Source organism: Salmo salar, chromosome ssa26, assembly GCF_905237065.1.
Source record: "Salmo salar chromosome ssa26, Ssal_v3.1, whole genome shotgun sequence".
NCBI classification, from domain to species: Eukaryota; Metazoa; Chordata; class Actinopteri; order Salmoniformes; family Salmonidae; genus Salmo; species Salmo salar.
In genome coordinates this window covers 33,025,001-33,038,994 of record NC_059467.1, presented here as the reverse complement: position 1 = coordinate 33,038,994, position 13,994 = coordinate 33,025,001, and the positions used below count along the sequence as shown (strand labels likewise).

The 13,994-nt window shown below is 43.6% G+C and overlaps 1 protein-coding gene across 1 annotated transcript in view; it reads left to right on the top strand.

Annotated features, from left to right (window-relative positions):
• The first annotated feature begins 11,397 nt into the window (after positions 1-11,397).
• The window catches only part of LOC123730826 (sodium/potassium/calcium exchanger 5), a 16,989-nt gene continuing 14,392 nt past the window's right edge, over positions 11,398-13,994 (top strand). Inside the window, exons 1-4 of the mRNA XM_045708967.1 lie at positions 11,398-11,750; positions 12,093-12,272; positions 12,459-12,542; positions 12,808-12,911. Of these exons, the coding sequence (XP_045564923.1) occupies positions 11,549-11,750; positions 12,093-12,272; positions 12,459-12,542; positions 12,808-12,911 (570 nt within the window). The 5' untranslated portion in view covers positions 11,398-11,548. The remainder of the gene's footprint in view (positions 11,751-12,092; positions 12,273-12,458; positions 12,543-12,807; positions 12,912-13,994) is intronic.

Below are 13,994 nucleotides of genomic sequence, written 5' to 3'. Positions count from 1 at the left end.
GAGGGAAGAGAGGAAAAGGGCAGGGGGGCTGGAGAGAGTGGAGGGAAGAGAGGAAAAGGGCAGGGGGGCTGGAGAGAGTGGAGGGAAGAGAGGAAAAGGGCAGGGGGCTGGAGAGAGTGGAGGGAAGAGAGGAAAAGGGCAGGGGGCTGGAGAGAGTGGAGGGAAGAGAGGAAAAGGGCAGGGGGCTGGAGAGAGTGGAGGGAAGAGAGGAAAAGGGCAGGGGGCTGGAGGAAGTGGAGGGAAGAGAGGAAAAGGGCAGGGGGCTGGAGAGAGTGGAGGGAAGAGAGGAAAAGGGCAGGGGGCTGGAGAGAGTGGAGGGAAGAGAGGAAAAGGGCAGGGGGCTGGAGAGAGTGGAGGGAAGAGAGGAAAAGGGCAGGGGGCTGGAGAGAGTGGAGGGAAGAGAGGAAAAGGGCAGGGGGGCTGGAGAGAGTGGAGGGAAGAGAGGAAAAGGGCAGGGGGCTGGAGAGAGTGGAGGGGAAGAGAGGAAAAGGGCAGGGGGCTGGAGAGAGTGGAGGGAAGAGAGGAAAAGGGCAGGGGGCTGGAGAGAGTGGAGGGAAGAGAGGAAAAGGGCAGGGGGCTGGAGAGAGTGGAGGGGAAGAGAGGAAAAGGGCAGGGGGGCTGGAGAGAGCGGAGGGAAGAGAGGAAAAGGGCAGGGGGCTGGAGAGAGTGGAGGGGAAGAGAGGAAAAGGGCAGGGGGCTGGAGAGAGTGGAGGGAAGAGAGGAAAAGGGCAGGGGGCTGGAGAGAGTGGAGGGAAGAGAGGGAAAGGGCAGGGGGCTGGAGAGAGTGGAGGGAAGAGAGGAAAAGGGCAGGGGGCTGGAGAGAGTGGAGGGAAGAGAGGAAAAGGGCAGGGGGCTGGAGAGAGTGGAGGGAAGAGAGGAAAAGGGCAGGGGGCTGGAGAGGGTGGAGGGAAGAGAGGAAAAGGGCAGGGGGCTGGAGAGAGTGGAGGGAAGAGAGGAAAAGGGTTTCTTTCTGAAACCATCACATGGGGGCGCCACAACCCAAGATGGTGATATCCTACCACAGCTGTAGAACCAACGTGCAGAACTGTTAGTAACCTGCAACAGGTATGTATGCCTGAAGTAATTTCCACCCAATTCTGATGTCGTAACGTAGGCCTACGGACCCAGTGTGGTCCCGCATTAAATGACGTGTAGCTTATAAAGAGTTCATGAAGCCTTAGTAAACACTACATAAATGTGTTACAAATAATCTATAACCGTATGTCATGCTTTATAAAGGGTTCATAAATGTGGCATAACTGTGTGACATAATCACCAATGTCAAATGTGACATAATCCACAACGTCAAATATGACATAAACCTGTGCTTTGTAAAGGGTGGCATAAGCACTGCCTAATAAAGGCCTTATAAATCATATTAAATTGAGGCATTTACATTTTAGTCATTTAGCAGACACTCTTATCCAGAGCGACTTACAGTAGTGAATGCATACATTTGATTTCATGCATTTTTTTTTTGTACTGGCCCCCGTGGGAATCAAACCCACAACCCTGGCGTTGCAAACACCATGCTCTACCAACTGAGCCACAGGGAAGCCAGGCTTCACAAAGCATTTATAACCCTGTCATGCATCTTGGTAGAGCATTTAAACACCCATACGTAAAAATGCATTTTTGGATCTGACCTCAACTTCCCCCACAGCTGTGCTGGAGGATGACACACACTCTAAAGTGCAGTCATGCACAGCAAAATAACATTGGTAGGGCCTTTTAAAATCTGTTTTTATTTTTTGCCTATGTCACAGTTGTCGTAGTGATGAGACCAAAACGCAGCAGGTATGTGTATGCTTATCTTGACGTTTAATGAATTCAAAATGAACACCAAAATAACAAAAGAACGAACGATCAACAAAACAGTCTGGCAAGGCGCAAGGCTAAACACAGAACAATCTCCCACAAATGACAAACACAAACACACCCTAATATATGGGACTCTAAATCAAAGGCAAATAGACAACACCTGCCTTCAACTGAGAGTCCCAACCCCAATTAACCAAACATAGAAACAGACTCACTAGACTAAACATAGAATACATGAATATCAGACAGTGCCCAACAAACCCCGGAATAGTTAAATCAAATGACCCTTCAACAAACACACCACCCCGAACCACATAAAACGAATACCCTCTGTCACGTCCTGACCAAACTACAATAACAATTAACCCTTATCCTGGCCAGGACGTGACAGCCTACTTCTGTTATTTTCCCAAATTCCATTTTCTTGGTTTTGTTTTTGCAGGTTTCCCAATTTTTTCTGGTTTATCCCAGTTTTTTCACACTTTTTTATTAGAAAAGCAATCAAATTAAAGTTAGATTTTCTGTGTTCACAACAATGCTTAAACCACATCAGGGGATGACTTTTGAGGTCTGGCAAAAATCTAAGAGACGTAATTTTTTTGTGTAGTCCTTCAGTGGGCATGCCCTGCACTGTTGTTTAGTTAGCAGGTTATCTGTAGTGCAGTAATCACAAGTGATGTGATTCGGCCGCCAATGGAATGGGTGGAATAAAAGGCCAGCAACACTGTATTATTCAGAGCCCCATGAAATGACACAATATATACATTGTACAGATCCTACTGAGTATTCCCATCAATACATTTACTGCGCCACTCAGAATAGATCTTGCTCTAAACCACCATGTATTGGCTTAGAGCAAGTGATTCGCATTGGGGGCAATTATTTGACCTTGGAACATGTTTTAAAAGCCTATTTAATGCAAATGTCACTTAAATATGAACAAATAGGAATCATTGTTAATGTTTAGACAATTATTTTGTTATATATAATGAATGGTTGACACTTTTCTACTATTACTTGGGGCCTTTTATTTTGACATTTTTCGAAATTCCGTAACCCGGAAGTACACACAGCACATATAAGCCTGGGATACCAACCATTCAAAGTTGACCTTAGTGGGAGTGACCATAGAATTCTATAGGAGTGACCTTACTGAGTAAAGTATTTGTCATGGTCACCAGTTAACAGTCAAAAAGTCATAATTATGGCTAAACCCTGCCCATTTCCACAATGTATCTAGTTCAAATGTGCTATTAAACCTAACCCTAACTAATGATGGCCTAGTTTGATGTGTTGGTACACCAGACCTTCCACGCATTTAGGCAGAAGTGTCTGGAAACGAGATTAGGTGTCATGTGACTAACATGACATCACTTTAAAGCTTATATCATCCTTCAGCACAACATGTCACCCTTTATAAAGCACATGTTTATATCATATTCCACCACATGTCACCCTTTATAAAGCACATGTTTATATCATATTCCACCATGTCACCCTTTATAAAGCACATGTTTATATCATATTCCACCACGTCACCCTTTATAAAGCACATGTTTATATCATATTCCACCACATGTCACCCTTTATAAAGCACATGTTTATATCATATTCCACCATGTCACCCTTTATAAAGCACATGTTTATATCATATTCCACCACGTCACCCTTTATAAAGCACATGTTTATATCATATTCCACCACATGTCACCCTTTATAAAGCACATGTTTATATCATATTCCACCACAGGCAATTGGTAGCACCTTAATTGGGGGAAAAGGGCTGGAGCAGAATCAGTGGAATGTTATCAAATACATCGAACACATGGTTTCCATGTTTGATGCCATTCCATTTACTCAGTTCCAGCCATTATTATGCCGGCCTCCCCTCAGCTGCCTCCGCTGTTTCCACATAGTGAGTTACATCACATTTGACATTGGTGATTATGTCACACAGTTATGCCACATTTATGAACCCTTTAATAAAGCATAACATATGATTATAGAAGCTTTGTAACACATGTATGTAGCGCTTATGAAGGCATTGTGAAGGCTTTCTGTAGCCTTTATAAGCTGAACTTCATTTAAAGCTGGGCACTGTCGATGGAAGTTTACCTTCTTCCTTCTCAGAGCCCAAGATTTGTTTACCCACACACCCACACCCACCCACCCCCACCTACCCACCCACCCACCCACACACACACAGTGTTCAGCTATATTGTGGGTTAGAAATTAGACAGTGTAGTTTGTGGCCAAGAAAATAACAGAAACATTGCAAAGGCCTGTTGTTCAACATGTGAACTTACATTTTCCACAGAAAATGTACTTTTTAGAAGTTTACAACTACCGGCAGTAAGCCTGCGATATTAGCCTATATCAGAGGCCTATATAAATAGTTTTTATAAATGGGTATGTTATTGTTCTGCCAACCAGTGAGTTAAATCATGAATACTTTGACTTGAGTAGAACTCCCGCTTTATTCACAGGTAGACAAATCTGTAAATTATATCAACACTGAAATGAAACAAAATGCCATCTCCATCTGACCATTTGAACACCACTTCTCTTTGGTGTGCGAGGCGTTCGTTCTTTCATCTAGCGCACAATGCTCACACAGGCTTTGCATCACATGGAACAAAAGCGCGCACAGATGATAAACAGAGCCAGTATCACTGCTAACGGTCTCCAGAGAAAGTAGAGATCACTTTTTGGAACATGTCCCAACATATCCCCAGACCCCCTTACCCCTCTGTTGTCTGCTAGCTGGGCTGGTCTGTTCACATAGGCTAGCCCTACATGTCACTGTCCTGCAGTGCACGCACAGCTTCACCTCCAAATATGCACATAGTGATATAAAGGTGAGATCACTCAATTCATCACTCAATTCATTTGTTTGATCAAATATGATCAGAGAGTTGTTGAATGAAGCCTATGGCTTAATGTAGCCTATGGATTAATGGACAATGTTCAATGTCATTTTTTGAATTACGTAGCCTATCAATCAGTCAATGAAATGTATTTCAGCAGATGTCACAAAGTGCTTATACAAAAACCCAGCCTAAAACCCCAAAGAGCAAGCAATGCAGATGTAGAAGCATGGTGGCTAGGAAAAACTCCCTAGAAAGGCAGGAACCTAGAAAGGAACCAGGTTCTGACGGGTGGCCAGTCTTCTTCTGGCTGTGCCAGTGGAGATTATAAGATTACATGGCCATTAATTCCAGATTGTTCTTCCAAGAGGTCCAGCAGGGTCAAATAGTAATCACAGAGAGTGCAACATCGAGACAGCAGGTGCGATAGAAAGAGAGAGAGGCATTATTTATTCCTAAAATAACGGCTTACTGTCTCATAGCCACATTCTCTATCGGTCTACTAGAGACCTTTTTGTCACTGACTATTTGGATTTCGGCTACTCTACTCTTCATCTATGTAGCCCATATGGAAAAACAACATATTGACATAAATATTTTAACATGTATTTAAATGTATTTAAGCCTTATATATAAATATATTTAAATAGGCTATATGTACAAAAATATCTGGAATTTTTAATTTAATTACATTTTTTCACCTTTATTTAACCAGGTAGGCAAGTTGAGAACAAGTTCTCATTTACAACTGCGACCTGGCCAAGATAAAGCAAAGCAGTTCGACACATACAACAACACAGAGTTACACATGGAGTAAAACAAACATAGTCAATAATACAGTAGAAAAATAAGTCTATATACAATGTGAGCAAATGAGGTGAGATAAGGGGAGCGAAGTAAATACAATATAGCAAGTAAAACACTGGAATGGTAGATTTGCAGTGGATGAATGTGCAAGGTAGAAATACTGGGGTGCAAAGGAGCTAAATAAATAAACATGGTGGCGAAGTAAATACAATATAGCAAGTAAAACACTGGAATGGTAGATTTGCAGTGGATGAATGTGCAAAGTAGAAATACTGGGGTGCAAAGGAGCAAAATAAATAAATACAGTAGGGGAAGAGGTAGTTCTTTGGGCTAATTATAGATGGGCTATGTACAGGTGCAGTGATCTGTGAGCTGCTCTGACAGCTGGTGCTTAAAGCTAGTGAGGGAGATAAGTGTTTCCAGTTTCAGAGATTTTTGTAGTTCGTTCCAGTCATTGCCAGCAGAGAACTGGAAGGAGAGGCGGCTAAAGGAGGAATTGGCTTTGGGGGTGACCAGAGAGATATACGTGCTGGAGCGCGTTCTACGGGTGGGTGCTGCTATGGTGACCAGCGAGCTGAGATAAGGGGGAACTTTACCTAGCAAGGTCGTGTAGATGACCTGGAGCCAGTGGGTTTGGCGACGAGTATGAAGCGAGGGCCAGCCAACGAGAGCGTACAGGTCGCAGTGGTGGGTAGTATATGGGGCTTTGGTGACAAAACGGATGGCACTGTGATAGACTGCATCCAATTTATTGAGTAGGGTATTGGAGGCTATTTTGTAAACGACATCGCCGAAGTCGAGGATCGGTAGGACGGTCAGTTTTACGAGGGTATGTTTGGCAGGATGAGTGAAAGATGCTTTGTTGCGAAAGAGGAAGCCAATTCTAGATTTAACTTTGGATTGGAGATGTTTGATGTGAGTCTGGAAGGAGAGTTTACAGTCTAACCAGACACCTAGGTATTTGTAGTTGTCCACATATTCTAAGTCAGAACCGTCCAGAGTAGTGATACTGGATGGGCGGGCAGGTGCAGGCAGCGATCGGTTGAAGAGCATGCATTTAGTTTTACTTCTATTTAAGAGCAGTTGGAGGCCAAGGAATGAGAGTTGTGTGGCATTGAAGCTCATCTGGAGGTTAGTTAACACAGTGTCCAAAGAAGGGCCAGAAGTATACAGAATGGTGTCGTCTGCGTAGAGGTGGATCAGAGAATCACCAGCAGCGAGAGCGACATCATTGATGTATACAGAGAAGAAAGTCGGCCCAAGAATTGAACCCTGTGGCACCCCCATAGAGACTGCCAGAGGCCCGGACAACAGGCCCTCCGATTTGACACACTGAACTCTATCAGAGAAGTAGTTGGTGAACCAGGCGAGGCAATCATTTGAGAAACCAAGGCTATTGAGTCTGCCGATGAGGATGTGGTGATTGACAGAGTCGAAAGCCTTGGCCAGGTCAATGAATACGGCTGCACAGTATTGTTTCTTATCGATGGCGGTTAAGATACCGTTTAGGAACTTGAGAGTGGCTGAGGTGCACCCATGACCAGCTCTGAAACCAGATTGCATAGCGGAGAAGGTGCGGTGGGATTTGAAATGGTCGGTAATCTGTTTGTTGACTTGGCTTTCGAAGACTTTAGAGAGGCAGGGTAGGATAGATATAGGTCTGTAGCAGTTTGGGTGAAGAGTGTCCCCCCCTTTGAAGAGGGGGATGACCGCAGCTGCTTTCCAATCTTTGGGAATCTCAGACGTCACTAAAGAGAATTTCGGCAGATAATTTTAGAAAGAAAGGTTCCAGATTGTCTAGCCCGGCTGATTTGTAGGGGTCCAGATTTTTCAGCTCTTTCAGAACATCAGCTGACTGGATTTGGGAGAAGGAGAAATGGGGAAGGCTTGGGCGAGTTGCTGTAGGGGGTGCAGTGTTGTTGACCGGGGAAGGGGTAGCCAGGTGGAAAGCATGGCCAGCCGTAGAAAAATGCTTATTAAAATTCTCAATTATAGTGGATTTATCAGTGGTGATAGAGTTTCCTATCCTCAGTACAGTGGGCAGTTGGGAGGTGGTGCTCTTATTCTCCATGGACTTTACAGTGTCCCAGAACTTTTGTGAGTTTGTGTTGCAGGAAGCAAATTTCTGCTTGAAAAAGCTAGCCTTGGCTTTTCTAACTGCCTGTGTATATTGGTTTCTAACTTCCCTGAAAAGTTGCATATCACTGGGGCTGTTCGATGCTAATGCAGAATGCCACAGGATGTTTTTGTGTTGGTTAAGGGCAGTCAGGTCTAGAGAAAACCAAGGGCTATATCTGTTCCTGGTTCTACATTTTTTAAATGGGGCATACTTATTTAAGATGGTGAGGAAGGCATTTAAAAAAAATTACCTGGCATCCTCTACTGAAGGGATGAGGTCAATATCCTTCCAGGATACCCAGGCCAGGTCGATTAGAAAGGCCTGCTCACTGAAGTGTTTCAGGGAGGTTTTGACAGTGATGAGTGGAGGTCGTTTGACCGCTGACCCATTACGGATGCAGGCAATGAGGCAGTGATCGCTGAGATCTTGGTTGAAAACAGCAGAGGTGTATTTAGAGGGCAAGTTGGTTAGGATGATATCTATGAGGGTGCCCGTGTTTACGGCTTTGGGGTTGTACCTGGTAGGTTCATTGATAATTTGTGTGAGATTGAGGGCACCAAGCTTAGATTGTAGGATGGCTGGGGTGTTAAGCATGTCCCAGTTTAGGTCACTTAGCAGCACGAGCTCTGAAGATAGATGGGGGGCAATCAGTTCACATATGGTGTCCAGAGCACAGCTGAGGGCAGAGGGTTGTCTATAGCAAGCGGCAACGGTGAGAGACTTGTTTTTAGAGAGGTGGATTTTTAAAAGTAGAAGTTCAAATTGTTTGGGTACAGACCTGGATAGTAGGACATTACTCTGCAGCCTATCTCTGCAGTAGATTGCAACACCACCACCTTTGGCCATTCTATCTTTTCTGAAAATGTTGCAGTTAGGGATGGAGATTTCTGAGTTTTTGGTGGTCTTCCTAAGCCAGGATTCAGACACGGCTAGGACATCCGGGTTGGCGGAGTGTGCTTAAGTAGTGAATAAAACAAACTTAGGGAGGAGGCTTCTAATGTTAACATGCATGATACCAAGGCTATTACAGTTACAGAAGTCATCAAAAGAGAGCGCCTGGGGAATAGGAGTGGAGCAAGGCACTGCAGGGCCTGGATTCACCTCTACATCGCCAGAGGAACAGAGGAGGAGTAGGATAAGGGTACGGCTAAAAGCTATGAGAATTGGTCGTCTGGGACGTCCGGAACAGAGAGTAAAAGGAGCAGGTTTCTGGGGGCGATAAAATAGCTTCAAAGTATAATGTACAGACAAAGGTATGGTAGGATGTGAATACAGTGGAGGTAAACCTAGGCATTGAGTGATGATGAGAGAGATATTGTCTCTAGAAACATCATTGAAACCAGGGGATGTCATCGCATGTGTGGGTGGTGAAACTGAAAGGTTGGATAAGGTATAATGAGCAGGGCTAGAGGCTCTACAGTGAAATAAGCCAATAAACACTAACCAGAACAGCAATGGACAGGGCATATTGACATTAAGGAGAGGCATGCTTAGCCGAGTGATCATAAGGGTCCAGTGACATACAGTGCCTTCGGAAAGAATTCAGACCCCTTGACTTTTTCCACATTTTGTTATGTTAAAACCTTATTCTAAAATGGATTAAATAAATAAACAATCCTCACCAATCTACACACAATACCCCATAATGACAAAGCAAAAAAAGGTTTTAGAAATGCTTGCAAATTTATTACAAATAAAAACATAAATACCTTATAAGTATTCAGACCCTTTGCTATGAGACTCGAAAATGAGCTCAGGTGCACCCTGTTTCCATTGATCATCCTTGAGATATTTCTACAACTTGATTGGAGTCTACCTGTGGTAAATTCAATTAATTGGACATGATTTTAGACAGGCACACACCTGTCTATATAAGGTCCCAGTGTTGACAGTGCATGTCAGAGCAAAAATCAAGCCATGAAGTCGAAGGAATTGTCAGTGGAACTCTGAGACAGGATTGTGTTGAGGCACAGATCTGGGGAAGGGTACCAAAACATTTCTGCAGCATTGAAGGTCCCCAATAACACAGAGGCCTCCATCATTCTTAAATGGTGAAGTTTGGAACCACCAAGACTCTTCTTAGAGCTGGCCACCTGGCCAAACTGATCAATTGGGGAGAAGGGCCTTGGTCAGGGAGGTGACCAAGAACTCGATGGTCACTCTGCCAGAGCGCTAGAGTTCTTCTGTGGAGATGGAAAAACATTCCAGAAGGACAACCATCTCTGCAGCACTCCACCAATTGGGCCTTTATGGTAGAGTGGCCAGACAGAAGCCACTCCTCAATAAAAGGCACATGACAGCCAGCTTGGAGTTTGCCAAAAGGCACCTCAAGATTCTGTGCTCTGATGAAACCAAGATTGAGCTCTTTGGCCGGAATGCCAAGTGTCACATCTGGAGGAAACCTGGCACCATCTCTACGGTGAAGCACGGTGGTGGCAGCATCATGCTGTGGTGATGTTTTTCAGCGGCAGGGACTGGGAGACTAGTCAGGATCGAGGCAAAGATGAATGGAGAAAAGTACAGAGATCCTTGATGAAAACCTGCTCCAGAGCGCTCAGGAACTCAGATTGGGGCAAAGATTCACCTTCCAACAGGACAACGACCCTAAGCACACAGCCAAGACAATGTCCATAGGCAGCTAAGACTCAAGATCAGAAGGATCCACTGCAGCAGGGAAAGATATTATTATTTTTTGCTAGAAATAATCTAGTTCTATCAGACACCCAACCCTCACTAATGCTAGCTAAATTAGCTAGCCAACAAGCAACACATAACGTGGCTTGCCAATAACATTTAACAATAGCTTTGGCAATTAAATTATATCTAATACATACATGACATTAACTCTACTGAACTTAATTTTTCATAACAATTCTTACCTTGGTCAGTCACACTGCATGTTGTTGGCAATCTAAAGGAGCTAACGTTAGCTAGCTAGCTAGCTTTGTTAGCAATCTCGATGAAAACCCTTGCTTGCAGTTGAAGAAATTATCACCCACCAGGTTAAAAACATATTTAATTCAATGTTATGAATGTATAAATCAAATACAATGCCAATATCCACTAGAAAGCTCTGTGGCGGTGACAACTGCTCTCTTCTTCTGAAGAATAAAATACAAAATTGTAATGGCTGCTGGGGCCAGCCTGGGGTGAGGGCTCGCGAACATTTGAAATTGTGATTGACAGCTCAGAAGAAAAATATATTTTAATACATTTTTAAATATTTGTACAGATATGTTCTACGTTCCAGTGTTTTTTTTTAAATAAACACCTAATTTATTTGTACTATGTTTGATAAGTGGCAGGTAGGCTATACCTCAATAGCTGCTGAATGCATTGTCAACTATAACTCAATGATCCAACTTTTGCATGCAAACTACCACTTTGGGAACCTAATGCTAAGTTACTAGAGGTCAATAGAGACTCAACATTATCATCGGGGTAGAGAAGATTATGAGGTGTGTGTTACATATATTTAATTTATTTATTTATATATTGTAAGAATACATGATAAAAACATTTCCCCAATATATTTCAATTTTATTGAGGCCTTTCTAATAATATTAAATGACTGTAAATGTTTATTTCCAGGAAATCTCTTTCCTATCCTGAGACTTTTCTATGGTGGTCGAATCAAATGGGGGGGAGGAGGGAGAGAGTTACAGGAGGCTGGGGTGCCTTCAGCTAGAATAACTTCATCCCGTGATCTCTCTCTCTCTTTCTCTCTCTCTCTCTCTCTCTCTCTCTCTCTCTCTCTCTCTCTCTCTGAACACAGGCCTTAAAATATGCTTTTCTCCCCCATGATCTCTCTTCAGCCCTAATAGAGTAGGGTAGTGGTAGTAGTGGTATATGTGAGTTAGGTTAGTTAGTTAGTAAGAGGCTTGTATGTTTACTGGCTTATTAGTGAACTCATGACGCACTGCAGCAGTAGTCAATGAAACTGTATTTTTTTTTTACTTCTTTCTATTCTAAAACCATGTATAGAGACGGAGTGCTCCACAAGAAGAACAGAAAATACTTTATACCTTATTTTCTTGGACTAGTTTTAGTTTTATATTGCACGGTCCATCTTGTGTCTTTCACTGCAGCAGCAGCTCAGGAGGACTCCCATTCCAACAGAGTGCGCCGGGCGCTGGGTGAGTGTTAATATCTCCCCATCAAGCCTGATAATCAATTATATCAAGCCAATAAATGGTGACAATGTTTTCGCAGCTAATGGCGGTGACTAATTGAGAACGAATCCCCATAACGTTCCTATGAAGAATAGACACAATGTTGTCACTGTGGTCATTCAGTAATGTTACAGACATTTATTCAAAAAGCCTAGAATTATGTTATTGTAGACTGTTACTTTCTTTTTTCACTTCAAATGTTTCTTTTTATTGTATGACTTTCATACTTACATATGTATATCTTTTTACTGAGTTTGTAGTCTGTTACTTTCTGTAACTTAGACAACTCTGTGTGTGTTGTTTCAGAGAATGAGACAGAGTGTATTACAACGCAGTCGTCTGAGTTTCCAGAGGGGTTCTTCACACTACAGGAGAGGAAGGATGGAGGACTCCTCATACACTTTATGATCATATTTTACATGCTGCTGGCAGTTGCTATAGTCTGTGACGACTACTTTCTACCTTCTCTAGAACTTATCAGTGACCGTAAGTCACTCTCTCTCTGTCTGTCTGTGTGTGTGTGTGTGTGTGTGTGTGTGTGTGTGTGTGTGTGTGTGTGTGTGTGTGTGTGTGTGTGTGTGTGTGTGTGTGTGTGTGTGTGTGTGCGTGTGCGTGTGTGTGTGAGCGTTTGTCTGTGTGTGAAATGGCAACATCTCTTGGTCTCCTTTCCAGGTCTGGGTCTATCTCAGGACGTAGCAGGAGCCACCTTTATGGCAGCAGGCAGCTCTGCTCCTGAAATGGTCACTGCCTTTCTGGGTACGTAAGGCATCTGAAACATATGCACAACATATAATTACTATGGTTTGCTGAGAATAACTGCACCTCACTACAATCATCATCATCATCATCATGTGTTAACAACTGTCTGTGTGTGTGTGTGTGTGTGTGTGTGTGTGTGTGTGTGTGTGTGTGTGTGTGTGTGTGTGTGTGTGTGTGTGTGTGTGTGTGTGTGTGTGTGTGTGTGTGTGTGTGTGTGTGTGTGTGTGTGTGTGTGTGTGTGTGTGTGTGTTGTCTTACCCAGGTGTGTTTGTGACAAAGGGAGACATTGGTGTGAGTACCATCGTAGGATCAGCTGTCTACAACCTCCTGGGGATCTGTGCTGCTTGTGGACTCCTGACCAAAGTGGTATGTGTACAGTACACACATTATGGGAAGCCTTACCTAACCATAAAGAGCTCAGTGGTATAATAATCATCCACTCCAGCCAGGGGCAGCTTTAGTAGGTTAAGGAGGGGAGATGATTGTGTAAACTGCACAGTGTGTGTGTGTGTGTGTGTGTGTGTGTGTGTGTGTGTGTGTGTGTGTGTGTGTGTGTGTGTGTGTGTGTGTGTGTGTGTGTGTGTCAGGCAGGTCCTGGCCGTTCTGCCGACCACGTTGAAATCAGGTTCATTTTCGGTTCTGAATGAAAGTTGAAAAGACGCAATTTCTAGACGTCTATGTTTAGACCATACAGTGGGGGGGAAAAGTATTTGATCCCCTGCTGATTTTGTACGTTTGCCCACTGACAAAGAAAGGATCAGTCTATAATTTTAATGATAGGTTTATTTGAACAGTGAGAGACAGAATAACAACAAAAATATCCAGAAAAACGCATGTCAGAAATGTTATAAATTGATTTGAATTTTAATGAGAGAAATAACTATTTGACCCCCTCGCAATCAGAAAGATTTCTGGCTCCCAGGTGTCTTTTATACAGGTAACGAGCTGAGATTAGGAGCACACTCTTAAAGGGAGTGCTCCTAACCGCAGCTTGTTACTTGTAAAAAAGACACCTGTCCACAGAAGCAATCAATCAAGCAGATTCCAAACTCTCCACCATGGCCAAGACCAAAGAGCTCTCCAAGGATGTCAGGGACAAGATTGTAGACCTACACAAGGCTGGAATGGGCTACAAGACCATCGCCAAGCAGCTTGGTGAGAAGGTGACAACATTTGGTGCGATTATTCGCAAATGGAAGAAACACAAAAGAACTGTCAATATCACTCCATGCCCCAGGCCGATCTCACCTCGTGGAGTTGCAATGATCATGAGAACGGTGAGGAATCAGCCCAGAACTACACGGGAGGATCTTGTCAATGATCTCAAGGCAGCTGGGACAATAGTCACCAAGAAAACAATTGGTAACACACTACGCCGTGAAGGACTGAAATCCTGCAGCGCCCGCAAGGTCCCCCTGCTCAAGAATACATATACATGCCCGTCTGAAG